Consider the following 26997-nt stretch of genomic DNA (forward strand, 5'->3'; position numbering starts at 1 on the left):
ACTACTAAGCAGCCGTTACATTTTATATTTTAGTAGATATTCATGATGAGACATAAGGTTAAGTGAAAAAAGCAGAGCTTTTTCCCATTTTTGGAGAGAAATGTGTGAATTTGTGTGTCTACATATAGGCATATAGGAAATGGTGTTCAAAGATATATAATGAGAGATTTATATTATTTCTTCTTTTTTCTGTCTCATAGGAATACAAGTGGTTGTGGTCTTTTGGGGTTGTCTCTTAGTTTCTAAAAACATGCATATACAAAATATATTTTGTGTTCTAAATGATCTCCTACATTATCTTACCTCCCACCAAGGGTACTGTGGGAAGCTGTGATATAAAGCCAGGAGCTCAGGACTAGAGCCATTTGCATTTGCACTGCTGTGTGACCTTCAGCTAATGTTTTTAATCCATCAGTGCCTTGCTTTTCTGTCCATGAAATGGGAATAAATAACATTTTCCATGTTCTTTTTAAAATTTGAAGCCTCAAATGAGTTAGTCAGCATGAGTGTTTCAAAAGCATAAAATACTGGACAAATGCAAAAAATTATTATCCTTTAAATAAAAGGTGTTGCTAAAAGTCCATGAGTACTTCCTCCTTTCTGTTTAACCCTCACACTAAATTTTATTTTTTTTCACTTTTGACACTTGAAGTGGACCCTTCAATTACAACACAGTAGCATGTGGAAGCCGGGAACTGATCCCAGCTTCATTATCCAGGAAGAACTGACATTGGTTTGCATTCCAACGTTCCAGAAGGATTTAAAACTGAGTTGTAAATTTTATATCCCACCCAGTTCAGGATCTGTTATCTGAGGATCACGGGTGCAGCCTCCCAGCCACTCCACAGTCCATTTCTGATCTGAAATCTCTGGCAACAGCCCTGTTGGAGACAATCCATGAGAAAAACATGGTGATCCAGCACCAGAGGCAGACCAACAAGTAGGTGGCTGGACCCTGGGGTGCAGGGCGGGCGGGAGATATGTGAGACAATGACTCTCAGCAGTGGGTGGCAACCAGGTGGTGGGCCTGCCGGCCTTAAGGGAAGAAGAGCCCTTAAATCTGGAGGGAAACTTATTGAGCTAGAACTGTGCTTCTGCATTATGACAGCATCTTGGCTCTCAGCTGGAACCAACATGGAAATAATACTGGTTCTTGCTTATTGAATGCTTACTCTGAGCCACTCACAGAGTAATGCATATTACCTGGCTGATTTTGATGGTATGCTTGCCCGGGGGATCTTAATCTACTCTCCTCCACATCTTCTCTAGGGGAGGCACCTCCTCGTGCCATTCTAACCTCACAGCACAGCTTTCTTGGGCTCTGAATAGCAGGAACACCCAAGCATCAGCTTTCAGGCAGCTGGGCCTAGAATGGAGTCTCGTGCCACTTTTCCAGATCAGCAAAAAACAATAATTAAAACAGAATGTCTTATTTGGTTACTATAAATATGTTGGGCAAAATCAAGCAAGTTAAAGTAGCAGGTCAGGACAACAGAAGCAAAACTGGAAGAGTTCAGAGAACGGTGAATAAACAATAAATTAAAGCAAGACACATTGCAAACAGGGCCAGCTTTGAGGACCAGAGACTCATGCAGTCACACATGGCCCAGTGCCCAGAAGGTCCCTGCACTGGGTCTAATCAATGCTTTGCGTCACCATCTCGAAAATCTTAATCTTTTTTGAATAAGGGGGCCCTGAGTTTTCATTTTGCGCTGAGCTCTGCCAATTACGTAGCTGGTCCTGCTTATAAGACCTACATGTGGAAGCAAAATGTAAGCGTGGAATACAGGAGCAAGTGCCCAAGGCTGGGCTTCCAGCACGAACAGGGAGGGGTCAGGGAATCGGGGGCCCGGCGAGGCGGGGTGCAAGGAGAGAGGCAACTGGAAAATGATGGAGAGTATTGTAAAAACAAAATAACAAAAAGAGAGGCCGGGAGTAAAGGGAAGGTTGAGCAGGAGATTAAGATATATATAAAAGAAGGCAGAGAGCAGTGGAGGGAGTCTGGGCAATCTCAAAGGGATGACAGGGGTAATTTATTGACAGAAGAAGTTCTAAAAATTCCTTTGAAAGAAATCTTAATCAAGGACTGAAACAGCCAGATGCCAAAATGGAGATATGCCTCTGGGGGAGGACGAAGAAACGGGAGTCTCCCCAGAATAGGTACCAGGTCAGTTTTATTCAGGTAGAATCCCCTGCCCCCGGCAGTGTCCCCAGGAGCCTTCTCTGTCCTCACCAGCTCCCTATAAGGCACCCACTGGGGCTCTTTCAAACCTCCTCAGGTCTTCTAAACCCTAGTCTGTTCCCAGCAGGTGACTTCAGCTCCTCTTTTACTGAGAAAACCAAGCCTGCCTGTCCTGAGCCACAAGGCTTACTGCTCCCGCCAAAGCAATGTCTTCCATCCTATCCCTCCAGTCTCCGGGAAGCACACCAGCACACTGTCCTGTGGGTCCACACCGTCCTCCCTCCTTTGGGGCCCAGCTGTCCTGTGACCTCCTCTTTCAACCTCTTCAACTTCTGCCCCTCGTCCTGCTTCTGCATCTTCACCCAGAAACCTCCCAGGTCTTCCTGAACCCCCAAAGGGTTCCCGTGAGCTCCACTCACCTCCCATCTTTGTGAACAAGAGGCCACCTCTACTTCTTCGATAGCCACCCCCTCAAAGTGTGTTCTGGGGGGCACCTGTGTTAGAATTACCTGGAGGGGGTGCTTGTTTAGAAATGCAGATTTAGGGGGGTTTCTGGGGGGAATATCAGGATTCTGGATTTTAGCAAGCCCCCAGTGATGCCACTGGGCAGGAACAAAAGATCACCTCGCTTCAACACCTCCCAAGCCCTCTTGTGAATTTTCCATAGCAATCTTCCTTTGGGGGTCACCAGTACCCCCAAACCCCACTTTCTCACCCTCATTGACTCACTCGGATTCAATGAGTCTAGAGTCCGGAGCAACCATCCCTTAGTACATTTAAAATACTGTGAAATGCTTGTGCCCTTTGACCCAGAGGGTCCGCTTCTAGGAATTTATCCTAAAGAAAAGAATCAGAATGATGCCCTAGATTTATACATAAGGTGGTTCACTGTGGATTCATTTATAAGGGTGAAAAAAGCGGAAACAACCCAAGTATTTTTAAATTGGAGAATGGTTAAGATTACCGTAAATCCGTAAGGCACAATACCATGCAGCCATTTAAAGCGTGATTTGAAGAATATTTAACGTGCTCTGCTCACCATCCTAATACCTAGGTTTGACCAACTTCCGCTTCACTCAGGTTGAAGCTGTCCCAGGGCCAGTATGTTTGTCCACTTTGGTCACTGTTCTCTCCCAGTATGTCGGATAGTGCTGGGCCCAGTGGGGGCTCGTGATTACTTAATGAATGGATGATTGAATGTCCTCTAACCCTTTGTTCCTGTTCCCTTAATACTCACATGCAAAGAGGCATTAAGTTTTATGGTTTTCATGCATTCATTCACTTATTCAGTATATATTTCCTGAGTGCTTGCCAAGGTCCTTCAGTGTACATCTCCTACTTGCCCCTTCTTCTTCCTTCCCACCAGACCATTACCTTGTCCTTGGGAAGATCCTCCCATCAACCCTCCATCCTCAGACCCCAGCTCACCTCCTCCACTGCTTGCCCGGCCACACTCAGACCCACCTGCCAGCTACAGTGCCGATCACGACACAAGCCTCCACCAAAAAGCCCAGCTGAGTCCCACCGCCTGCCAAACTCAGTATCCCCAAGCTGCTGGCCTGACACTGCCGCCTCTTGTGACAGATTGATTTCCTTATACGTTCCTCCCATACTCCACTGCAACCACACACATCCCCAGGTGCCCTGGGCTCTCGCCCTCTGTTGAGAGAGACAGACATTTTCATTTTGCTGGCTTTATTTTTTTTAATGTACCTTTCCATTTTTAACTACTATTTAATAATTTTGAACCATCTGTTGATTTACGTTTTAAAAGGTTGAGCAACAATATATCTCCAAACTACTTTTATCTCTCAGCCACCCGATTCCCCTGCCTGGAAGAAACCACCATTCCTCCTTTTTCATGTATCCTCTCCAAGGATGCATATATAAGCAAACGCATAGTACATTTATATAGACACACATAAATGCTCATATATATTTATATAGACATAGATTTTCTTTTTTTTTTAGTTTTTTTTTTTTACAAATGGCATCTAGTATTCATCAAAAAAGTTTTTTTCACTGTCTTCCACCTTGCTTTCTTCTCTCATAACAATAGATCTTGAAGATTGCCTCATATCAGTACATAAAGTACCTAATGTGCCATTTTTAATCCTTTGAGGGTCTTAAGTTTCACACTTTCAATAAACGTTTTATTTGGGGGCATGGAAAGAAACGAATTATACAACAGATGGAGTGAGGGCTAAGAATAAAATGTGCATTTGGTCTGCTTGCTGTTGTCCCCCATGATTTAGCCTTTTGTACCTAAGATTTAAAAATAGCTTTGTTTGTCTGGAGCATTAGAAGTAGGGATACAGGTGCTCTGTTCTGTAAGAGTGTGCTCCCCCTACTGCTTCTTCACTGCCTGGCACACCCCCCCTCTACCCCCCCCACCCCCCCACCCCCCGACGCTGAGAAGGCCCAGTGGGAGCCATCTTGGAGAACTGATGAATAAACCTACGACTTTATATTTTGAGAGGAAGTTCAATTAATAAGCATTTTGCTTGAGGGACTTCTTGTGAGTTTGCAGTTGTCTAGCTACGGTTAAAGAAGGGGCGGGGTTCACGTGTCTTAGAAACAGGTGGCAAAGCATTAATGAAGAGACAGACGTTAAGAGTTATGTCTCACAGCACACCACATTTGGTCCTTCAGCCCTTCCCAGCAAGCCATCACTCTGCCAGTGCTGGGGTGATAGCCGTGGTGGTTAGTACGTGAGGATACGCTGGCCTTTCGCTACCCTCTGTGCTTTGCCTAAAACTCTTCACTGCTCTCCCCACTCCCTGGCCAGTGGTAGTTCAAGGTAGTGGTAGTGGTGGCCAGTGGTAGTTCAAGACCTTGGAAGTTCAAGGTCTTGGAAGCAGCGGGAGCTGTCGGGGATCAGAGTAGAGATTCAAAAGAAGGTCCCGTGGGATGGAGGTAGGGGGGCACGGTTCTCTCCAGTCTGCGGGGGGCCACGGCCACCTCTTCCTCTTTGGGATCGGGCTCCCCCCAGGGCCCTCACTCAGAGATTCTTACTTGCTGTGTTGTCCAGAGAGCAAGGACAGCGGCACAGTGGTGGCCGGCTCCTGGGTTCGTTCTGTCTTTGCAGATTTCCTGTGATGTTGCTATCATCAGAAACTACTACTGAAAATCTCTCTAGAAGCCTGGCATCTGGAGGATTTTTCTAGACTACTGGGTAGACATATGCTGAAATCTCCCCTATCCTAAAACAAGCCACCGCTAAATAAAAACTTTATTTTAAAATCTCTCCCGTCCTACAAAAAAAAAACCTCTCTCAAGGCTGTTTATGCCTCAGGCTACTGCCCTGGCTGCCTCCTTGGATTCCCTGCTAAACTTCTTGAAGAGTCATCTATATCCACTGCTTCAACCTTCTCACAGGCAGCTTTTCCCACCCCTGTCACTTGGATTCTGGATTTCACCCCTTCCTCTGTCTTGTAACAGCTCTCTCAAGGGTGGGGCATGTCTTCTTAGTGGCCTTTTTCATCCTGTGTGACCACCTTCTAGAATAAGACAATACTGACCATGCTGCCCCACCGGGAACCTTCTCTCCCTTCCCCACATGCCCCTGGCGCTCCTCTCCCCTCTGCACCTGTGCCTCTCTGGTCCTTTCTCACCTTCCGCGGGTGGTGCTCTGGCCCTCCGTTCTTCTGACATCTCACATTCTGCTGGGGAGCAGACTCACCCCCAGCGTACACTCTCATCTTCGCTCTCCCAGATCCTCCTGTCTCCCATTTGTGCAGCTGTCTACCCCGATATCCCGTAGGCATCTCCAACTTCTCATCTTCCTCCGTATTATTACTCCATCCCTTTGGCTTCCCTGCATCCCCTCTGCCTCCTTTGAGCCATCGTCATCACTGCCCAGTACAGCACTCTCCTAACTGGTCTTTCTGCTTCTACTCATCCTCCTTCCAGTTCATTCTCAACGCCACATCAAAACCAGTTTTCCTAAACTTCCTTATGCTGCTTCTCTGCTTACAACCCTTCAATATCTCCTTGTGGCCAATGAATAAAAGTCTCGCCATTCTCCATATGGCAGCAAGATCATTCATGATCTCGGTCCCTACAAGCCGCTCTGGATTCATCTTTCATTTAATCTTCACAGTCCTCTCCACAGTTCTACTGAAGGACTTGTGTATTTCCAGGCTCAGGTTTTGATTCGGGACCCTCCACTTACCAGCTGTGTCACCCAGGGCAAGTTAGTTGGCCTCTAATAAACGTAATAAGAGCTACCTCATCTATTGTCACAAGGGGCTAAGGGAGATAATATTTGTGCAAGGCTTAGAGTAACACCTGGTACAGAACAAGTGATTAATAACTATCAGCTGTTGTTGAAGCCTTCCACTGTACTGTACTTGTGTGTGTCTGTCTGTGTGCATCTGTCTGTCTCCCACCAAAATTTTAGTCCCTAAATGCAGGGACAGGGTCTGCTTCTCTTCAGTGTCCCCTACAGCCTCAGTAATTGTTGGATTGGTTGAACTTCATTGAACAGACCCTGTTTGTACTTCTACTGTCTCCATCTATGAGTACTGCCAGCTATTGAGACTCAGATAACCCCCTTCTCTCTGTGGGCTGCATCACACCACGTTCAGTGGACCACCTGCCATATCTGTTCAGTGTGAGGCCAGTTAGAAGACTCTCTGTCATTTGAAGTATCTTGGGTTATATTTTGCAAGACCAGCTATGGCTGCATCCATATATCAGTTATGAACGGTTTTAAAGAGACCTTGCTTTAGGTGTGAGAATGCTGGTTTTCTAGTGCCATTAGGGGGTTATTGGTTAAGAGCATGCACTTGGGAGGTAAACTGAGGTATAGGTTAAAAATCCAGACTCATCACCAGCTGAGTCCTACATGAGGTTTTGGTTAAGTTAACTAACTTCCCTGCCTCTGTTTTCTAATGAGAGGAGTCGAGTGTGGTGGGTGAGAACACTGGGGGTTGGGAAAAGACACAGCTTTGAGGTGAACTGTGTGTTCTTGGACAAGTTGCTTAACCTCTCTGTTTGTTAGAGTTCACACGTGTCAAAGGAGGATAAAAATACAGTCAACGCTGCAGAGTTTTTGCCAGGTCAGATTAAAAAATGCATATTTAGTAGGTGTTTGGCATAGGCTCTGACTCAGACCTGGGACTCAGGAAAGATTAGTTGCTATTTGTGTTAACCGTAGTGTGGTTGTTATTGTTATTGATGGCATTATTGTTACTATTACTACTACCACAACTTCTGCTGGGTCCATTTTATCACCTCCAGCCCTGCATCAGATGCTTATGTCAGGCTAAAGAAGAAAGCAGTCAGCCCTGACAAACTTAGGCAGAGTCCCTGAGAGTAGGTTGTTAGGGACCCCAGCAAATTCACCTCAGTGCATTTCTGGGAGACATGGCTGTGTTATCCAGGACGATCAGAAAAAATGCAGCCAAATGTCTCTGCACCACGCCTTTGAACATTGCCCTGACGGCATCCTTCATTGTCCACAGAAGAGTTAAGCCTTATCTTTTGTTTCCAAGAGGCAGCCACATACAGATGATCTGATCTCGCTAAGAAGCAGGCGTCAACTTGAACACTGCTGTGATTGCATCTCAGACCCATCAGCTGGTGAAAAGGGAGCTCGGATCAGAGGGTCTGAGCAAAATATTAAAAGTGAGATTACGAAAAGAGGTGTTTATTGAGGGGTCAGAGACATGAAAGCAGAATAGACCCAACACATAGAGTGAAAATTGAAAGTAATTGATAACGACTATGGAGAATTTAAGACTTAAGGAAAAGAAGAAAAGAAAACTCTAAGTACCTAGATGAACAAAACCACATAGAGTCATGTCAAAGAGTTTTCTGTGAACTCAAAGGGAATATTAATTAAGACGCCGCAAGTGAATTCAGGTAAAATAAGGATGAATTCAAAGCCACATATATATGTGCAGATATATACATATTCATGTCTCGGTATGTATGTGGGTGTGTGCAGCTATGTCTGGAATATAAAGAGAGGTAGAAGAACAATTCTGGTGTTCTGGTTTCTCCTGCTGAAAGGATTTGAAACTTGGCTATTAAGGTGATTTCTACATCATTTTAGCACAGCAATGCCAAGAAAATCCGCCAAAGATAAAGACTGGTTTTTCAATTTCCGGGCCAATGGAAAATGATTGAAGTTTTAGATGACTATCAAATCATTTCCCAACTATATTTAATTCTGTGTAGAGTGAAGGAGGGAAAATATATGCCCACATTTATGTCTTTCCATGCATATAGACAAAGTTTGGCTTCCAAGTAAACAGAGTAATCTGTTCAAATACACATTCTAGATCTTATACATCACAGTGAATCAGAATGGGCACCTTGGAAGGCAATGTAATTATTCTAGTGATTCTGTAATTTCTGAAAAGTTTTTGATATGCCTATTTTTTAAATTCTCTCCGGAGATCGTTACAAGCCATGAAAAAAAGGAAAGCATTTATTTAATCAAATATATTTATTGAGCACCTACCATCTACCAGACATTATGCTAGATATCAAGGATATGGACGTCTGTAAGCCATAGTTTAGGTCTAAGAAGGCAGATCTTATTATTTTATTACCTCTCAGTAACATTACCAAGCATGTTCTTTCATATTATTTGTTAGACTTGGTTGTTTCTGAAACTCAGATCCACCCTCAAAGAATCAGGGTGTGATACTTGTAAGAGTATTCAAAATTAAGTGTCATCTTTAGCATTGAGCAAATAGAAATGATGCAAGATGTCTGGGCAATGGTAGAATCATTGTTTGGCTGTGCAGCTACCTTTGTGTGAGAAGATTCACTTGAATGGCAACATTTCAATAATTTTAAAATCATTTTTAATTATTCACTTTATATTTTCATATGTACTTCCAATAGAGTGTGTGTGTGTGTAGCAAACACACACACACAGTTTTTAGCATATATCTTAAGTCTCAAAACATGTTCTCTCTATTAGGGCACTAGGGGGCTTCCCAAGTATCCTGCTCACAGCCCTGAGAGCTGATGAGATCCATGTTCATTGGTGTCTATTGTCATTCTCTCCCCTTTTCCAGAATCCTAGGGAATCGGGTGGCTGAACTGGAGAAAAAATTAAGAACTCTGGAAGTTTCTGGTTTGTGGAGTCTTCCAGGTAAGTAGAACTTCATGAAAATTTTCTTTTTTTGAAAAAAAAGTTTCTTGTTTTGAAAATTTGCAGAGCAGACTTGACCTTTGTAATGTTCTTTTATTTGATGACCGTTGCTGAGAAATCTACAAGTGTTTTAAACTTAGAAGCCATCATTTTGGAGGAAATCAGAAAAAAATAATAAATATGCAAGGTGAACTATGAAGTTTTGCTAATCTAAATTCTGAAATTGTCATTGTATATGTCTGTATACATTTTATTTTTAACTTTTATGAGTATGGTAAATTGCTTCATTTTTTTCCCTGTAGGTGTCTTATAGAGATGTATTCAATTTAATCATCACCCCTAAAAATGAATATAGGAACTCACAAAAATTTATTCTAGTTAATCATCAGTTCTAAAAATGAATGTACAAGCTTACAAAGACTTGTTCAATTTAATCATCAGTCCTAAAAATGAATATAAGAACCAACAATTGTCTATCCCAAATGCACTTTATAACCTCCTTCTCTCTCCGCCCCCCCCCCATTCCATTTGTTACATAGATTGAAAATCAAAACTTCCTCTGGAGATTATTTTTTGCAGTTGTACAGGGTGTGAAGAAAGTGATGTTTCACTTTAATTAGCTATATTTACCCATTTGTCCTGGTAAACTACCCCCTCCATGAGACCCCTGTCAGCTATTCTTTCTCTTCACATTCTCCAGAAAGTTATATTTATCATTTCCACCACCTCCTCTTTCCCTGGAAACAACTTTGTTCGAATATTTTTAGTTACTTAACCTTTCTGCACAAACCCTTTTCTACCCTTGAATCATATTGGTTGCTTCCTTGTAATGGATGAGAAATTAACATTGCCACGGGGACATGGACAAAACCACATGCTTTCTTAACATAAATCTGATTAGCCACCTTAGATTGCCTGGAAGTGTGTTTCATAAATTGGAGTTTTTAGTAGAGATTCCTTGAACTTGATGTCAAAAGACCTAACAGACCTAATTAGTGGCGGGTGCCATCCTGGGGATTTGAATGATCCATTTTGCACAAGAACATTTTGATGCAGTTAAAACCTTATCTCCTTTGAAGGCTTTTCTTTTATTGCATTGAATTTCAACACAGTCAGGCAAATTTTTCGTTTATTTGTGCAGTCAGATTGCTATTTCTGTTCATGTACTGGAGTTTGGATTTTTTTTTCTCTCTCTCCAAATGACTTAGTGAGATTTCACAATGTTTTATTTCTACAACTTATGTAAAAAGATGGAAGTTGAATAAATGAAAGAATGCTGAGAATTTCCTATCTCTGCTGTTGTTTGGTCTAGGTTAGAATGGCTATTATGCAATAACAGTTGTTTCTTTCCTTTTTTTTTTTTTTTTTTTTTTTTGCTGCCTGAAGGCCTGAGCTACAATGTTTCCGTAGGATTTGGGAGTATGTTCTATTTGAAATATCTTTGTTTGTGGCTAATAGCAGTGCATTAATATCATCCCTGCATGTAAATAAATAGAAATGCATTCTCTGTGTATCCTTGCACTTTTCTGATTAGAACAGCCAATTGAAATAGAGAATTCAATTAGCACAAAGCAAATATTAAATGGGAAAATTAATTTGGACGGCAGTAACTGAATGGATTTTATGTCCTAGCTATGTTTGTTCTAATCTCTGGCCTCCACATAGATACAAAGTGGGAAGACAGAAATAAAGAGTGGCAATCCCCCCTGATCTGACACAGTTTATGTAATGGTGATAGCATTACCCTGGTGCAGTGATGAAGGGGGTTGTAATGAGGTGTCACCTTATGATCATTTTCAAACCATGGTGAGATTGGGGCGTGGGGAGTGGCCTCTTTTAGTGCAAATCAGACCAGTCTCTCCTGTCTGCTCATTTTTCTGTGGTCTCCATTTAACCTTCTGAATAGCGGGGCAAGAGGAAGTATGTTCTTTTTTCCTTCTCTTCTTCCTCTTCCACCTCCTTTTCCTCTTCTTATTCCACTTTTCTCTTCTCTTCTTCCTCTTCCTCTTTCCCCAAGTAAGAGCCAAATCATAGACTTCAGCCAACTGGAGGGGATTGAGTCCCAGTGGTTTCAGAGAATTGCTAGCTCTCTCTTATTTACCAGCATCTTGAAAGATCAGTGGCTCCTCTAATAAATCAACCTATAATATACTGATACCTTTTTGAGCATCGGCTTTGTGAATTCAGTCCTGTACCAGGCATTCTAGACATGCCCCTCCCCCCCTCCAAGAATCTACAGTCCCACTAGGGAAGTAAGATGAATATGCATCAGTGAAAAGAAAGCACAAAATATTACATAATTAAGTATAAATTAAGTGATAAAGATGTTAGTGTGTGAGGGAATAATGTGCCAAGTCATCGAATGCTGGACTTAGAAGGACAGATGAGAGCAAAAAGTTCAAGGATGGCAAATGCTTGGTGTATATAACCAACACCATTGTCATGCCAGTGGCAGGCATTGCTAATCAATCACATCACTCCTTGCTGATCTCACATGTGGCCCTAAAAACAGTCTTGCATTTTTGCTTTCCAAGAAGCCACCTCTTGGTCAGAGTAGATATGTGAGAGAAAACGTATTTCCCTTTCCTGATCTAGTCTGATCCCCTCATTTTAGATAAGGAAACAGAAGCTCAGGAAGTTAGGTCATACCTAAGACCACAGAGGCTGAACTCAGGTGTTCAGATCTTCATTTCAGTGCTCCACCTGCACTGGGGAAGTACAATTCAGAGAAGAGAGACATACACAGGGGCTGGGGGTTGTAGAGTGTAGATTAGATCAGCTGGGGATTGGTTCTCAAAGCAAGTTGAATTGGAGAAGAAAAATTCAGAAGCTGGAAGCATCTATCCTGAGACTTTAAAGGACCATTGTGAAGGAACCCATCACTCATTACTATAAGGCAGAATTACTCTTGGACTTGGAGCATGCTATGATTTTCCTTTGACTCTCTTCTCCCTCCCTCCTCGCTCTCTCAGCCAACAATATATAGCTCTTGATGGTGTCTGGTAAAGTTGGGGCAAATGTGTGATCTTGCTGGGAAGTAGACAAGTCTAACAGATGTCACAGCCCACATGGAAAAATCATCTGGAAAGCAGAGTGTACTCCAGACTGTTTAACGGGTCCCTGAGAAGTGGGAGAGGCACGGGGCTATTTTGAGGAAGCCAGGGGGTGGGCTGGTTGGCCATGCCCTTCAGGGAGGAATGACCCTCCACCTTCCTCAGCCCCTACCTGTCAGCCTCATTCTCCCAGCCTTATGCTAGAGTCTGCAGGTGAGAATCATGCTTGGGGGGAGGGGGGGACTGGGGAGATTTCCTGGATGTGCTCATGCTCTGGAAAGAAATACTGAAAGCCAGAAAAAAATCTGGCAAGAGCAGAGCCTGGCTCTTTGAGCTTTTTATTTGAATTCTCTGTTCTCCACTCTCAACATCAGCCTGAGGAGGAAAATGTGCATTTTGAAAGTAACTGGCACATTTTGGAGAAGGGGACGAGGGACGTTGTATTACAGGGAATGAGGAGGGCTTCCAGAAACTCAAACACCAGTTGAATGGAAGGGCCTGCGTGACCTACATTGGTTGTGGTTCACGTCTAGTTCGTGGATCTCCCTCACCCCACTCCCCAGTCCCAAGAACCAAAGTGCAACTAGGAGACAGCAGACCATCAGTTCAGAGCTCGATTTAGTCAACACAGATAGAATCCGGGCTTAGATGGAAACAGGAGAACTGAGAGCCTTCTAAGGAAGGTCTTTGAATTCTTCAAATATTTTGCAAAAACCAAATCTTGGCATCTTACCAACAGATAAGGAAATGATCTCTGCAGGCAGGGATTTAGGGAGGTTTTTAACTTCTCCCCAGCCCCTGCTTTGACTGGAAATGGATGAATGGTGGCTTCTGTTTCCCGTGTCTGCATGCCTGTTGCTCAGATTCTTGGAGAAGTTCTATGTGCTGGTACCAGTGTTTTTGAGGAGCCATTGCCGAGTGGGTAATCCCTGTGGTTGGAAACAGCCACGGAGACATCCTGCCCTGGAGAATTCCTCACAATAGGAAGGGCCGAGGCTGCCCGCACCATCCACCTGGTGCCTTAGTCACTCGGCTACAGCCAGCTCCCAACTCTGCCCATAATTCTGATTCCTTGGCCACAGGGCAGAGGGGACTTGGAAGGTCTGTTGGGACACAGAGTGCAGAGTGTGCCTCTTCCTGAGTCCCCTTACGGTTAGAGAGCTTCCAGCCTACCTTCTAGAGAAAGATGGGTCAGGAATTGCAGTCCCGTCCCTGACTTGAGGACAGTAACTGTTGCCTTGGTGGAGAGAAACAAAAGAAGCCCACCTGCGGCATCTGCTATGGCTTCATAACGACCATTAGTTCCTCATGGTGTTTCTAGATTTTATCTTTGCAGCACAAAAGAGTCCTGACTGGGTTGACTTCATTCTGAGAACCTCTTAGCTCAAATGATTCTCCTTGGGAAACCTCTCCAGACTGTGGTCCTGAAGATTTCGGGACTTTTTCCACTTGAGACAATAGCTGTGCTGGTGGAGAACTTCAGGGTCAGCTCCTATCAGATTTCTCTTCTGGGATGACCCTCATATAGCGGAAACCAGAGACCAATGGCTGCTAGTAACATACTCCATCTGCCTGTGGCAGCTGCAAGCCCCCATGCCCACCAAGACATCAGGATTTCCCAGAATGCATCAGCCATTTTATGCACAGTTATCAGCTGTTTACGAAGCACCTGCCATACGCCAAACTCTCTACTACAGTCTTGGAAATCAAGTTAATAAGACGTGCATGGCCTACAGGGAGGGTAGTATTATAAACAAGTTGAGCGCTCCGAGGTACAGACCAAGGTTCACCTGGCTATCCAAGGGAGTGGACATCTTGACCCAAATACCATTCTGTGCTCTGCCAAACCTGAAACTGAGTAGAGCCATAGAACTTTAGAGCCTCTGATCTGAGCCCCAGAGACGTTCAAGTGACTTGGCTTCAGATAAGGTCTCATCCAAAGTCAGACAGTTGAGGCTGGAGCATGGGCTGGGCCATGGCCCCCAGGGTCTTTGCTGTTGGCATGGTGGTTCCCACCGAGAGAATCTTCAGGGCTCATGGGCAGGAGTTTGGGATCCAATCCTACCTGCAGGGCTCTCCTCATCACTGGGGCAGCATCACTTTCTGTGTACGTGTCTTGTGTCCATGTGTCTGTGCTCATCAGCTCATGTTTCAAGGCCACGCTTCCCTCATCCTCACCCCCATACCTTGCCATGGGCTCAAAAGTAGAGTTGTAGTGGTTTTCCTTCCCTCCTTCTCTTTGCCTCAGGCTTTCTCTATCCACTTAGGGAGTTCATGTGAATCCATAAAAGGCTTTGGCTGGTGCAGGTCTCTATGTCCTAAGTAGAGTTTAGCTGTGATCATTTAGGGAACCTGGTGCTACCTGCCTTGTGACATACTGATGATTCGATCTAAAGGACCAAAGCTAATTAAATCAGAGATACGTGGAGGGCAGTTCTGTCTCCACCATAAAGTAATAATTCAATGTGTGAAATTTATTGAGCGCTGACGAAATGCCTAAGTGCTTTACATGAATCAGTTCATTTTATCATTACCACCCCATGAGGTGGGTGCTGTTATTCTTCCTTACTTTACAGATGAGGGCTCTGAGGCTCAGAGAGGTTCAGTGACTTGCCCAAGGCCGCCCAGCTAGCAAGCGATGGGGTCCAGGACACAAGCACTACAGCATGGCTCCAGAGCCTGTGCTCAAAGCACTCTACTGCTGTCGTTATTATTGTTATTGTCTCACCCAGATCAAAGCCACTCAGTTTTTGGCAGACATAGCAGGCTACCCCTTAACGGTGGCATTTGTGGGCAGCCATGTCCTGAGCAGACTCTAGGACTCATAGACGGCTGGCCCTGGACCTTTCTGCCGGGTCCTCGCACTGCAGAGAGGGCAATGCTGGCCCTTTCCCTCCCACAGCACTCCCTACAACTGAAGAAGGTGCCTCGTTCACCCAAACAGCCAGCCCCTTGTGTGGGATGAGTGTGACCGTGACTCCAGTGGTGACATAATATGTCCATTTTCCTCTTTTCCATGACAGGAGGCAAAGACACCATACTGTTTGGTGACCCCGCTCTTCCCACCACGCAGAGGTCGAGATCCCCACTGCTCAAGTTCGTCGAGCAGCTCACTGAGAACAAAGCGAGTCCCAAGGATGGTAAGCGGCCCTTGATTTCTTGCTCTTTCTTTGCCTGGCCACGCCCTCCAGGGCTTGGAGGACATCAGTCCCTCGCCTTCCTGCAGCTTCTGTGGCACCGTTGGGTCATCCCTCATGTTTCTTCTTGTTGCCTGTGTGGGTTTGTCTCCTTTGGAGCTTCCTGCAGAAGAACAAGCGTCCCTGCACTCTCAGCATGGCGGCATAGAGGTTAAGAGCGAGGGTCAGGATTTGAGCAACCTGGGTTCATATTCCAGCCCCACGTCACACTGGCTGTGAGAACTTGGACTGGTAACCTCAACCTCAGTTTCCCTACCTATAAGACGGTGAGATGTGGTACCAACGTCAGGGAAGTCTTGGCACATTGCCTGGCAATGTGGTAAGTGGTCTAGGAATCAGTTGGATGGAGAAAACAAGTTCTTTACCAGGCACACTTTCTGGAGGCAGTGTGTTTTGAAGGGGATCAAGGGCCCATTTAAGGTGCCAGATGAAGCAACAGGGTCGAGAACCAGATCTCTTCCCAGGTGGCAGTCTCATTTCCCTGACTAAACTATCTTTCACATCTTTCTGAGTTTTGCTCATCTGCTCCCTCCGCCCCCAGTGTGGTTACCAGCTTCCAAGATGGCCCCAATTGATCTCCACTTCCTGGCAGTTGTGCCCTGTGTAGTCCTCTCCCACACTGTATCAGCGTTGGTCTGTGTGACTGATGGATTACAGCAGAAGTGATGGTATGTGAGTTCTGAGGCCGAGTTACGAAAGACTTGTGGAATCTGCCTTACTGTCTCTACCTGGGCTCATTCACTCTGGAGGAAGCTGGCTGCCACGTCCTGAGGATTCTTGAGCAGCCCTACATGATCTTCACGTGGCCTGGAACTGAGGCTTCCGGCCATCAGCCACGTGAGTGCGCCATCTTGGAAGCAGATTCTCCAGCCGCAGTCAAGCCTTCAGATGACAACAGCCCTGTCTAACATTTTGATGACAACCACATTGGAGACCATTCGCAAGAACCACCCGGATAAACTGCTCCCAGGCTCCTGAGTCTTAAGCTGCTAAGTTTTGAGACAATTTGTTAGACAGCATTAGATAACTAATATACCCAGCACACGGGTGTCACGCTTCTTTCCTGGATTTCTACATTTCCTCTCCATCTTCTCTTGCTCAGTGTCATGCCTGCAACCACACCTCTATGAAAATATTTTTGACATTTTTTCCCAGTGGGTCCCATCTGCAGAGTTACAGTCCCATATTTCCCAAAGCACAAATTTTCCCACCTGCATATTCTATGGACTTCTCAAGTATGACATCACAACTCTTCCTGCTTCCTCTTTTTGTCACTTAGCTATCCAACAGAGTCATCATCAACCACCGTCCACGTTCCTTCTCCATCCATATCTAGTCTGCTGCTACTCTTTCTTCAGAGTTTCTTGTATCTCCATTTCTACCACCTCTGACTTGGCTTGGGCCCTCTTGACCTTCTTGGCAAGGCTTCCATCCTGGTTTTCCTGCCTCCCAGAATCTCCTTACTCCCTTCCCGTCTTCATCCTGCTGCTGTGGGATGAAGCTTCTGGAGCACTGCTTTCCATCAGGGTTGTACTCTGCTCAAAAATCTCAAGTGGCTCCCAACTGTCTCTTGTTAGCTGTTGTATAATAAAACACCCCAAAACTTAGAACTTCAAGCAACAGCTATGTATTATTTATCCTGAGTCTTTGGATCCGATGGGTGGTTCTGCTAATCCGAGCTGGGTTCAGCAAGGCTCACTCCTGCTTCTGTACAGGTGTGTTTTGAAGCCTAACCAGATCACTCATACTAGTGCATGGAATGGTAAGAAGAGAAGCCTGGACGGGTCTAGGATTTCAACAGAGAGGTTCCCCAAGCACATGCGGGCAGAATTCCTGGAGAGAGCTCCTGACTTGTGGGGTTCCCACACTGGCCAGAAGACGAGGCGGGGACTTTCTAGCCAGCAGCATGTGGCTGTTTGCAAGGCTGGCCTGTGACACACCGTAGCCCACTGTGCAGTCTGGAACATGTCTTGGCTGGAGGTCATCCCATGCCAGCATCCAGTGTCCCCATGGAGATCCAAAGCCCTCTCTGTCTGCTGTGGCCTGCTGAGCCCCCGGGCAGGCCCAAGCCTGCTAACCTGACATGGAGTCTGAGCCTGGCTTGATTTTCAGAAGGGTAGCGTAAGTAATGGCCTGATTCAAAATGATAGCTTTCAGAGTTCCATCATTAGCTCTCATTGTTCCAACCCTGTCCTTCGCCAGCACGGGTGGCAACAAGGAAGCATTTATGTAACTGCTGTCAGTGTCTGGGATGCCCTCATCACGGCTGCATCTCTGATTAATTCCAACTGAAAGCAGCTCACACTCAGGAAGACAAAGCCCATCAGAGACCCGTTAACAAAAGAAGATGAATGTGCCCTTCGGGCCAATGTTAGGGGGGAGGGAACACATTTTTAGAAGACCAGCAATCCTTTCTACAAAGAGCTACTGTTTTTTTCTTTTGGAGAAAATATTTTTTCTTTCTGCACTATTTGTGTCCTAATGCATTTGTATCAGTTGATTGCCTCATCATTATTGATATGTATATTGTTATTAATAAGTATTAATGATACTAATTCTGTTTGCTAAAGCAGCACGGAATAATTACTATTTGGGGGGTAATAATATTTTCCAATTCTGAGCCAATTCAGAAATCTTTCTTTTATGGAAATGGCAAGGGCTTCCCTGGTGGCACAGTGGTTGAGAGTCCGCCTGCCGACGCAGGGGACACGGGTTCGTGCCCCGGTCCGGGAAGATCCCACATGCTGCGGAGCGGCTGGGCCCGTGAGCCATGGCCGCTGAGCCTGCGCGTCCGGAGCCTGTGCTCCGCGACGGGAGAGGCCACAGCAGTGAGAGGCCCGCGTACCGCAAAAAAAAGAAAAAAAAAGAAATGGCAATGCTATGTGTCTGTTCTCAAAGGAGAAATAAAACTCCCACAGCTTAAGCGTCAACATTCCAGAACCACAGAGTTAAAGGAAGATTCTGCTCCCACAGCAAATAAGGTTCTCCTTATTAGCTCAAGAGTTGTGGTATTTTCAGTAACTTTTCTTTGTCTTCTGATCACTACTTGAGTGTACTTTTTAGATATCTTTTGGATAAACAAAAGCAAGAAGAGGATTGGCAAATCCTGCTGTTGAACCATAAGCCAGTCTCAGAGCCTGGTCTCTATATGTTTATGGTCCTGAGACTCTGAAAATCTAGGCTTTCTTGGAAAAAAAAAAAAAAATCCACAATAGGACCAGACAAGAGAATTACAGCCATGTCCATCCCCTTATTGCGACTGTGCCTTGATCTATAATGATGACAGCAGTGTGGCCCCCGTTCCCCTCACCACCCAAAAGTTGAAAAGTTCTACCTGGTAATCTCAGAGGTTTGCCATTTTAAAAAAGATTCATACATTTGGATGTGAGCGGAATGTCATCTAAAAAAATGGCACAAGGCAAAGGACCGGTGAACCAAAAGGCCCCAGTGTAATTTAGACCACCCTCCCTTAGATGTAAATTAAGGTAGAGAAGATTAACCTGACCTACAGTAAAAACAGCGCAAATGGTTTAGGGGTTAGGTTGTTATGGATAAGGTTAATTAATTTTTCAGGGGCACCAGAATATACTATTAAGTGTCCTGGAAGAAGTAATTTCATAAGAGTAATTTCCAGAAGGAGTTTATTCATCTCACGTTGGTGAAAAATTTAGCCGCAGAAAGGACCATAATTTACTCCTTTTGAATAAAGCTTCTTGCACTATGCTGGAAACTGGCTCATTTTGACTCCGTGTTTCCCCGTGTCTCCTGTATAACCACTATAACATTTTTTCATTTGTTAGTATGAAAATTATGTGATTGCTTCCCTGAGCTACCACAGATGTAGCTAAATGATTGTGTGAGTTAGAAACCTTTTTTTCTCAAAGTGCCATTTTAAGAACTTTTAGTAACCTGAACCTGGAACAAATAAATCCAAGGACTGCTTTCATTTATTTATGGATGGTATTGAAATATATGTACAAACATATTCATTTATTCATGCATTCATGTATATGTCTATAGATTCAAACATTTAATAAGCTATTTACTGAGCCCCCCCTTTACTGGCAAAGGTAAAAAATTAATCAGGTAAGATTTTATACTTCAGGTGCATTTTATAAGCTAATTATACATAAGTAACAATTTAAGGGTTAAAAAAGTAAGAAGTATGAAGTTCCCTTGGAGGTTCAGACACAACCTTGTGGGGATTAGGACAGTGGAAGGATTTAATCAAACAGCCTTCACGGCGGAGGTGGAGGTGGGGCTCACTCTTGAAGCTGGTCATCTTGACGCATCAAGGAAAGATGGTCACGGAGGCATCAACCATGTAAGCAAAGACGCAGAGGGCAGGGCTGGGTGCCGTGAAGGGTTCGGTGTGGCTGGAGTATAAGGACACGAGGAGAAGAGTTGGCATGGCAGGTAAATGGATGTTGGGTCACTGAAGGTCTTGAATGTCAGGAGAAGCTAGGGCTTTGTTCTCGGGGTGGTGGCGGCCTTTGGAGGTTTGAGAGCTGGGGAAAGGCATAGTCATATTTGTGTTTCAGCTCTAGTGTGTCTCACAGTGTCACGTGCAGCCACATCGCCTGCGATCTTACTAAAATGCAGATTCTGAACCAGTAGGTCTGGGATAGGATACTGCATGTCTAACAAACTGCCAGGTGATGCCACTGCTGCTGGTCCACGGACCCCACTTTTAGTAGCAAAGCCTTAGGGAAGGTTCCTCTCCTGATAGTTGGATTACAGCAGGAGGAGCTGGGGAGCACAGGAACCTATTAGGAACTAACGTGCGTTATCCTGGCTGAACAGATCTGAAGAGTTACTTTTTTAAAAATCAAGGCTTGCTTCAGACACTCATTTATATATTCATGAATTTCATTTAAGCACAAGTAATGGTCTCATTTTCAGGTACAATACTTACTGAAGTCAATGAGCTCTTAGGAGAGTAATACATAGTGGTCCATGACTAAATACAGGCTTTAGAGTATATACAAGATTTGGTCGAATGTCTGTCCCTGGGAAATTTCTATGGTCATTAAAAGGACTTAAGAGAAGGAAAATGGCTTCTTTTGAATGTGAGAAGCAAATCTGTATCAGAACTAGAGGCTTGGGGTGTGGGGACAGCAGTCAAGTCTGCCTTGACTTCTGAGAACCACAGGGTCTAGTGTTGAACACACATGTCTGGGTGCCAAGAGTTCACTCCCCAAGTGCTTCCCAGGCATGCAGAGCCTCTTTTGCTTGTTAGGTCCGGAAGGGCCATCAGAGAGTCCTGCCCCTCATTTTGTATCTGAAAAAAAGAAGGCCATGCTACCAGAAAACTACTAGAGCTAATCAGTGAATTTGGTAGAGTACCAGGATACAAAATTAGTGCACAGAAATCTCTTGCATTCCTATACACTAATGATGAAAAATCTGAAAGAGAAATTAAGGCAACACTCCCATTTGCCACTGCAACAAAAAGAATAAAATACCTAGGAATAAACCTACCTACGGAGACAAAAGACCTGTATGCAGAAAATTATAAGACACTGATGAAAGAAATTAAAGATGACACAAACAGATGGAGAGATATACTATGTTCTTGGATTGGAAGACTCAACATTGTGAAAATGACTCTACTACCCAAAGCAATCTACGTATTCAATGCGATCTCTATCAAACTACCAATGGCATTTTTCACAGAACTAGAACAAAAAATTTCAAAATTTGTATGGAAACACAAAAGACCCCAAATAGCCAAAGCAATCTTGAGAAAGAAAAATGGAGCAGGAGGAATCAGGCTCCCAGACTTCGGACTATACTGCAAAGCTACAGTAATCAAGACAGTATGGTACTGGCACAAAAACAGAAATACAGATCAATGGAACAGGATAGAAAGCCCAGAGATAAACCCGCACACATATGGTTACCTTATCTTTGACAAAGGAGGCAAGAGAATACAATGGAGAAATGACAGCCTCTTCAATAAGTGATGCTGGGAAAACTGGACAGCTACATGTAAAAGAATGAAATTAGAACACTCACTAACACCATACACAAAAATAAACTCAAAATGGATTAAAGGCCTAAATGTAAGGCCAGACACTATAAAACTCTTAGAGGAAAACATAGGCAGAACACTCTATGACATAAATCACAGCAAGATCCTTTTTGACCCACCTCCTAGAGAAATGGAAATAACAAAAATAAACAAATGGGAACTAATGAAACTTAAAATCTTTTGCACAGCAAAGGAAACCATAAACAAGATGAAAAGACAACCCTCAGAATGGGAGAAAATATTTGCAAACGAAGCAACTGACAAAGGATTAATCTTCAAGATATACAAGCAGCTCATGCAGCTCAATATCAAAAAAACTAACAACCCAATCCAAAAATGGTCAGAAGACCTAAATAGGCATTGCTCCAAAGAAGATATACAGATTGCCAATAAACACATGAAAAGATGCTCAACATCACTAATCACTAGAGAATGCAAATCAAAACTACAATGAGTATCACCTCACACCAGTCAGAATGGCCATCATCAAAAGATCTACAAACAATAAATGCTGGAGAGGGTGTGGAGAAAAGGGAACCCTCTTGCACTGTTGGTGGGAATGTAAATTGATACAGCCACTATGGAGAACAGTATGGAGGTTCCTTAAAAAACTACAAATAGAACTACCATATGACCCAGCAATCTCACTACTGGGCATATACACTGAGAAAACTATAATTCAAAAAGAGTCGTGCACCACAGTGTTCATTGCAGCTCTATTTACAATAGCCAGGAGATGGAAGCAACCTAAGTGTCCATCCACAGATGAATGGATAAAGAAGATGTGTCACATACATACAATGGAATAGTACTCAGCCATAAAAAGAAACAAGACTGAGTTATTTGTAGTGAGGTGGATGGACCTAGAGTCTGTCATACAGAGTGAAGTAAGTCAGAAAGAGAAAAACAAATACTGTATGCTAACACATATATATGGAATCTAAAGAAAAATCAAAGGGTTCTGATGAACCTAAGGGCAGGACAGGAATAAAGACACAGATGTAGAGAATGGACTTGAGGACACGGGGAGGGGGAAGGGTAAGCTGGGACAAAGTGAGAGAATGGCATGGACATATATACACTACCAAATGTAAAATAGATAGCTAGTGGGAAGCAGCCGCATGGCACAGGGAGATCAGCTCAGTGCTTTGCAACCACCTAGAGTGGTGGGATAGGGAGGGTGGGAGGGAGACGCAAGAGGGAGGGAATATGGGGATGTATGTATACGTATAGCTGATTCACTTTGTTATACAGCAGAAATTAACACAACAATGTAAAGCAAGTATACTGCAATAAAGATGTTAAAAAAAAAAAAAAAGAAGGCCAAACAGGTCATCCTGACCACAAAGCAAGCAAATAGGAAAATGGGGTCTGGATGCTGGCTCTCAGGGCCCCATGCTCTCTCCCATCCCCCTCCAGTTGCAGCTAGAGAATTTCTGTTGTACAGGTTTAGAAAGAACAGTTTAGAGAGGCGGGGTAGGGAGCTTGAAGTTGCTTTTGCATACAGCGCTTTATTGAACGTGAGAAAGCACAAGTGGTCTGCATCAAAGAATGAGGTGCTGATGGAGATGGGGGTGGAGGTGCTCAATCCCTCCCTAACTCTCCTTCTGTTTCCCACACAGAGAGCAGCGAGAACCTCTTTTCATTACTAAAGAGCCCCAGATCTTCCCTGAGCTACAGAACCTACAAACCCTTTGTCCTCAGGTGAAATATTTCATGGGCACAAGGAACCACCATCAGAGAGCGAAGCAGGCGATAACCAGGCGCCTGGAAAGGAGGGGTTACAGACATGGCCCACGTGATCCCTTTCCCTCCATTAATGACACAGGAATCACCAGAGTGGCTGTTTTCTTTTTTGTGGGTCCTGTGTTCCCTTCAGCAGGATTTTCTATGTCGGAGGCCTGGCAGCCGTGGGCCTGAGGTTGGGAGGAGAGGGGAAGTAAGGGCTGACTTCCAGCCAGAGGTTTGACGCTGTCCCTGGTCTGTTTCAGGGGAGGCTCAGAAGCAAGAACGAGATGAAAGTCGTGCCGCTGCCGAGGCGTTGACAGTGCGGGAGGATGCTGGGATTCCCGCCGTTAGCTCCCCAGCAAATCAGAGTCACAGGAACCAACGCAAGCACTTTCATCCCTCATTACCCCAGCTACCTTCTGAGGAAGAAGAAGTAAACAGGCTTGGAAGGGAAATCGTGAAACTGGCAGAGGAGCAGGCAGCTGCCAAACCAGAAGGGGTCACAAGAGAGGGTCCCGTGGAGAGTCGGAGGGACGAGATGGCGCCATCCCCTCCGGACCTGGCCGCCAAGGGGTCGTGCCCCAAACCTTGCCCGGACTCTGCTGAGTCCAGCCAGCGTGCAGCAGAAGCTCCCACCCTGGAAGATGGCAAGGAGAGACCCCCGAGAGTGGAGGTAGAAGGAACACCATGAAAACTTGAAGGGGAACGAGGTCAGGCATGATGACACATTGAAGGCACCCGGGTCGGTAAAGAATTAAGCATCAGAACAGCTCACCGAAGTCACTTTCTCCTAAAACACCTCCAAGTCTGCAAGTGAAAAAGGACACACAGCTCCTGCTGTAAACTGTGAATATCCTGATGATGCCAGCACAGTTCGATTTATTAAATGCGGGTCCTCAAGCTTCTCAGTGTCATCTCTTTCTGTGGAAGCTGCACGCTGTGAACATGGCCAGGCGCGGAATCGTGTCAGCCATATGGCTGGTTTTCGACATCCATCTTTCTGTCAGCACTTGTTTTATTAGAGATAAGATGTTTTTCTATTTGCGGTTAAAGTTGTCGATCAGAATTATGAGAAGGGCTTGAAATGGATGGGGTTTTTAATCAGATTCCGGTCTTTGTAATGATTAGGAGGCTGTAGAGTAAGGTGTAATTAAGCACAATGGGTCCAGAGGGCCCCCGGCTCCTCTCCATCACGTCAGGGCCCGGAAGGACCTCCCAGCGTGGGTGTTCTTGGCATCCTGCCCGCAGCGCTGTCTGTAGTGGCACCGACTGGCAGGCGGAAAGGGGCTTAAGTGGGCTCAGAAGGTTAGGCTTCCGGTCTGAAATCCACAGCCCCTGTTGAGACCTGTCTGCTGACTACTAGAGCTGAATTTTCCAGCCTGTAATTCTAGAGGATTAATCGACCTGGAGTGACTGGGGAGGGCAGGACAGGGGGGAGTGGGGCGGGCTGTGGATACACAGGGAAGATGGGGGGGACTCCAGTGGTGTTTTGATGTTTTGTTTCTGAGATGAGATGAGAGCCAGAACCTGGGAATGCTGGTTCTCTCCCTTCATCCCAGGCTACATATAGGGTTTTATGGTTTTATGGTCCTGTAGGGTTGGGGCAAGATATAGCTGCTTAGGGGCCAACCCACAATCCCCCCACCACCTGAAACCTCTAGCATCACTCCTCCAACAGAATGCTGCGGCTGCTTCCCCCTGTGCTGCCGGCTACTGGGGTTTTAAAGACAGAGCTCGTGGCCCTAGAGTGGAAAGAAAGGGAAAAACAAAGTAACTCATTACAGCCTTTGTTATGATGGGAGGGGAGGGGACTAGGGAACCAAGTTCAAGCTCCAAGAGTGGGAAAGCAGAGAGTGGTCACCCCCACCTGCTTCTTTCCTTAGGGATAAAATTAACTTTTCTAGGCGGCATCTGGCGCTGCAGCACTTGAAGCCTCATCAAATGACAGACCTTTCTTTGTGCTGAACGCAGTTCATTTCTCCAGGAAGACCTAAAACTAGATCGCAAAGCTCAGAACATCCCTGAGAACCAGAATGACTCCTTTGAGAGACTCTCCTGCAGGGAAAAGAGAAGTTCCCAAGGTGGGAGAGGTAGAAAATTCCTCAATTCATCCTAGAAATCAGAGGTTTAGACCAGGCTTGGGATCCCAGGTGTGAATCCTGCATGCACGTGGGTGACCAGCTGCCCGCCCCCCCCGCCCCCAAAACTTCCCTGCCACGTTTATCTCCTGACATCACTCTGCCAGCTGGGTGGGATCCATCAGACTTTGCATGTCTTGCTCTGGAGGAGGGCAAGGTGCAGACCAGAGGGGCCCATCCTCTGCCAAATGCACCCTGGTTGGACCTCCAGCTGCTTTCTTCCCACTCACCTGAGTCCACCCTCATCACCTAGAGGGATGCAGGCACGCCTGAGTCAGAGCACTGTGGCTCCCGGTGAGCAGGACATGACATCTACCCCTGCCCGTCAGGCCCCAATGCCCCATTCATCCCTCTATGCTCCAGCCTCTCCCCCTTCCCAGACTCATCCCCTTACCTTTCCCTCCACGGAGGTCGCTTCTGCAGCTGCAAAGCTTGCCCAGGCCAGCAGCCACAGAAATCATTTTCCTGCTGCACCAGGCCTGAACTCTCTGCAGATGTTTAACACTACTGCATAGGACGCCAAAGCCACCAAAGGAAAACACAGCCAGATTTAATACAATGATAATAACAAGGAAAATCTCTCCCCACGGAAGCCTTGGTTTTGACACACGATTGGCCAGGTGCATGTTTTTAGGGCCCATTCATCACCTTCTGGAAAGCAGGGCTTATAATAAACTCCTACACATTCCATCATGGGCAAGAAAACTGCCATGAGTCCCAGAGTATGGGGTTCAGGGCAGGGGGTCATAGGGAGCGATAACATAAGCTCTGTGTATCCAATCAGCCTTTGTGGGGGGAGGGTGGGTCTTGTGTTATTAGATGGAATTGGAGCCAATGAGATGATCCTGTCATATTTGTAATCTTGACATTGCCCTGTACATACATGTGACACTGTCCCACCTCTGCTGTCCCAACTCAACATGGTTCTTCTGTTCCACAGACATTAAAAAGAGTTCCAGCAATTACTTATGGTTGTCTTTTGTCTTTTTAAGAGTCATTGTGAAAATGTATTGCATTCTGTGCCCTACTCCACCAGATAACCCTGCATCAGTTGGGGTACTCTCAGCTACAGTTCACACTTGAAGAAACTTAAACAATAAGGAAATGAATTATATTTCATAACAAGAACTTAAGAAGTAGGGAATGCCAGGCAGGGCTGGTTCATTCAAGAAAGTTATCAAGGATCTGAGTTTCTGTCTTCCTGCTTTGCCTGCCTCGGTGTCATCTACTCCCTCATGATAACAAGATGGCTGCAACAGCTCCAGCCATCACCTGTTCTCACATCTGTGTCCAAAGGCAGAAGGAAGTTTCTGTGTGTGTGTGTGTGTGTGTGTGTGTGTGTGTCTGTGTGTGTGTGTGTGTGTGTTTTAAGAGTAGGTAACCCAGTTCTTGTCACATTTCATTGGTCAAAATTGTCACATGCCTATATGACCATGTCACATGTCTATGTCTAAAACAGTCCTTAGCAAGGAAGATGAAATTACTCTGATGGGCTTAGATTCATCAAGATTATCCTCTGAATTGGGGAGGAGCCTTGTCCCTGGACATGTA

The 26997-nt window shown here is 45.1% G+C and overlaps 1 protein-coding gene across 3 annotated transcripts in view; it reads left to right on the forward strand.

Annotated features, from left to right (window-relative positions):
* The window catches only part of CCDC149 (coiled-coil domain containing 149), a 99026-nt gene extending 72615 nt beyond the window's left edge, over nt 1-26411 (forward strand). For 2 of the 3 annotated variants that reach the window (XM_027103232.1, XM_027103233.1), the window contains 4 exons: nt 796-940; nt 9220-9296; nt 15373-15489; nt 23572-26411. In XM_027103232.1, coding sequence (XP_026959033.1) covers nt 796-940; nt 9220-9296; nt 15373-15489; nt 23572-23999 — 767 coding nt within the window. In that variant the 3' untranslated portion in view covers nt 24000-26411. Of the gene's footprint in view, nt 1-795; nt 941-9219; nt 9297-15372; nt 15490-16087; nt 17163-23571 lie in introns of those variants that run through there. The other variant, XM_027103234.1, reaches the window with a different exon arrangement.
* The last annotated feature ends 586 nt before the right edge of the window (nt 26412-26997 follow it).

Source organism: Aethalodelphis obliquidens, unplaced genomic scaffold, assembly GCF_003676395.1.
Source record: "Aethalodelphis obliquidens isolate GAN/ISIS:26980383/991018 unplaced genomic scaffold, ASM367639v1 scaffold6, whole genome shotgun sequence".
Lineage (NCBI taxonomy): Eukaryota > Metazoa > Chordata > Mammalia > Artiodactyla > Delphinidae > Aethalodelphis > Aethalodelphis obliquidens.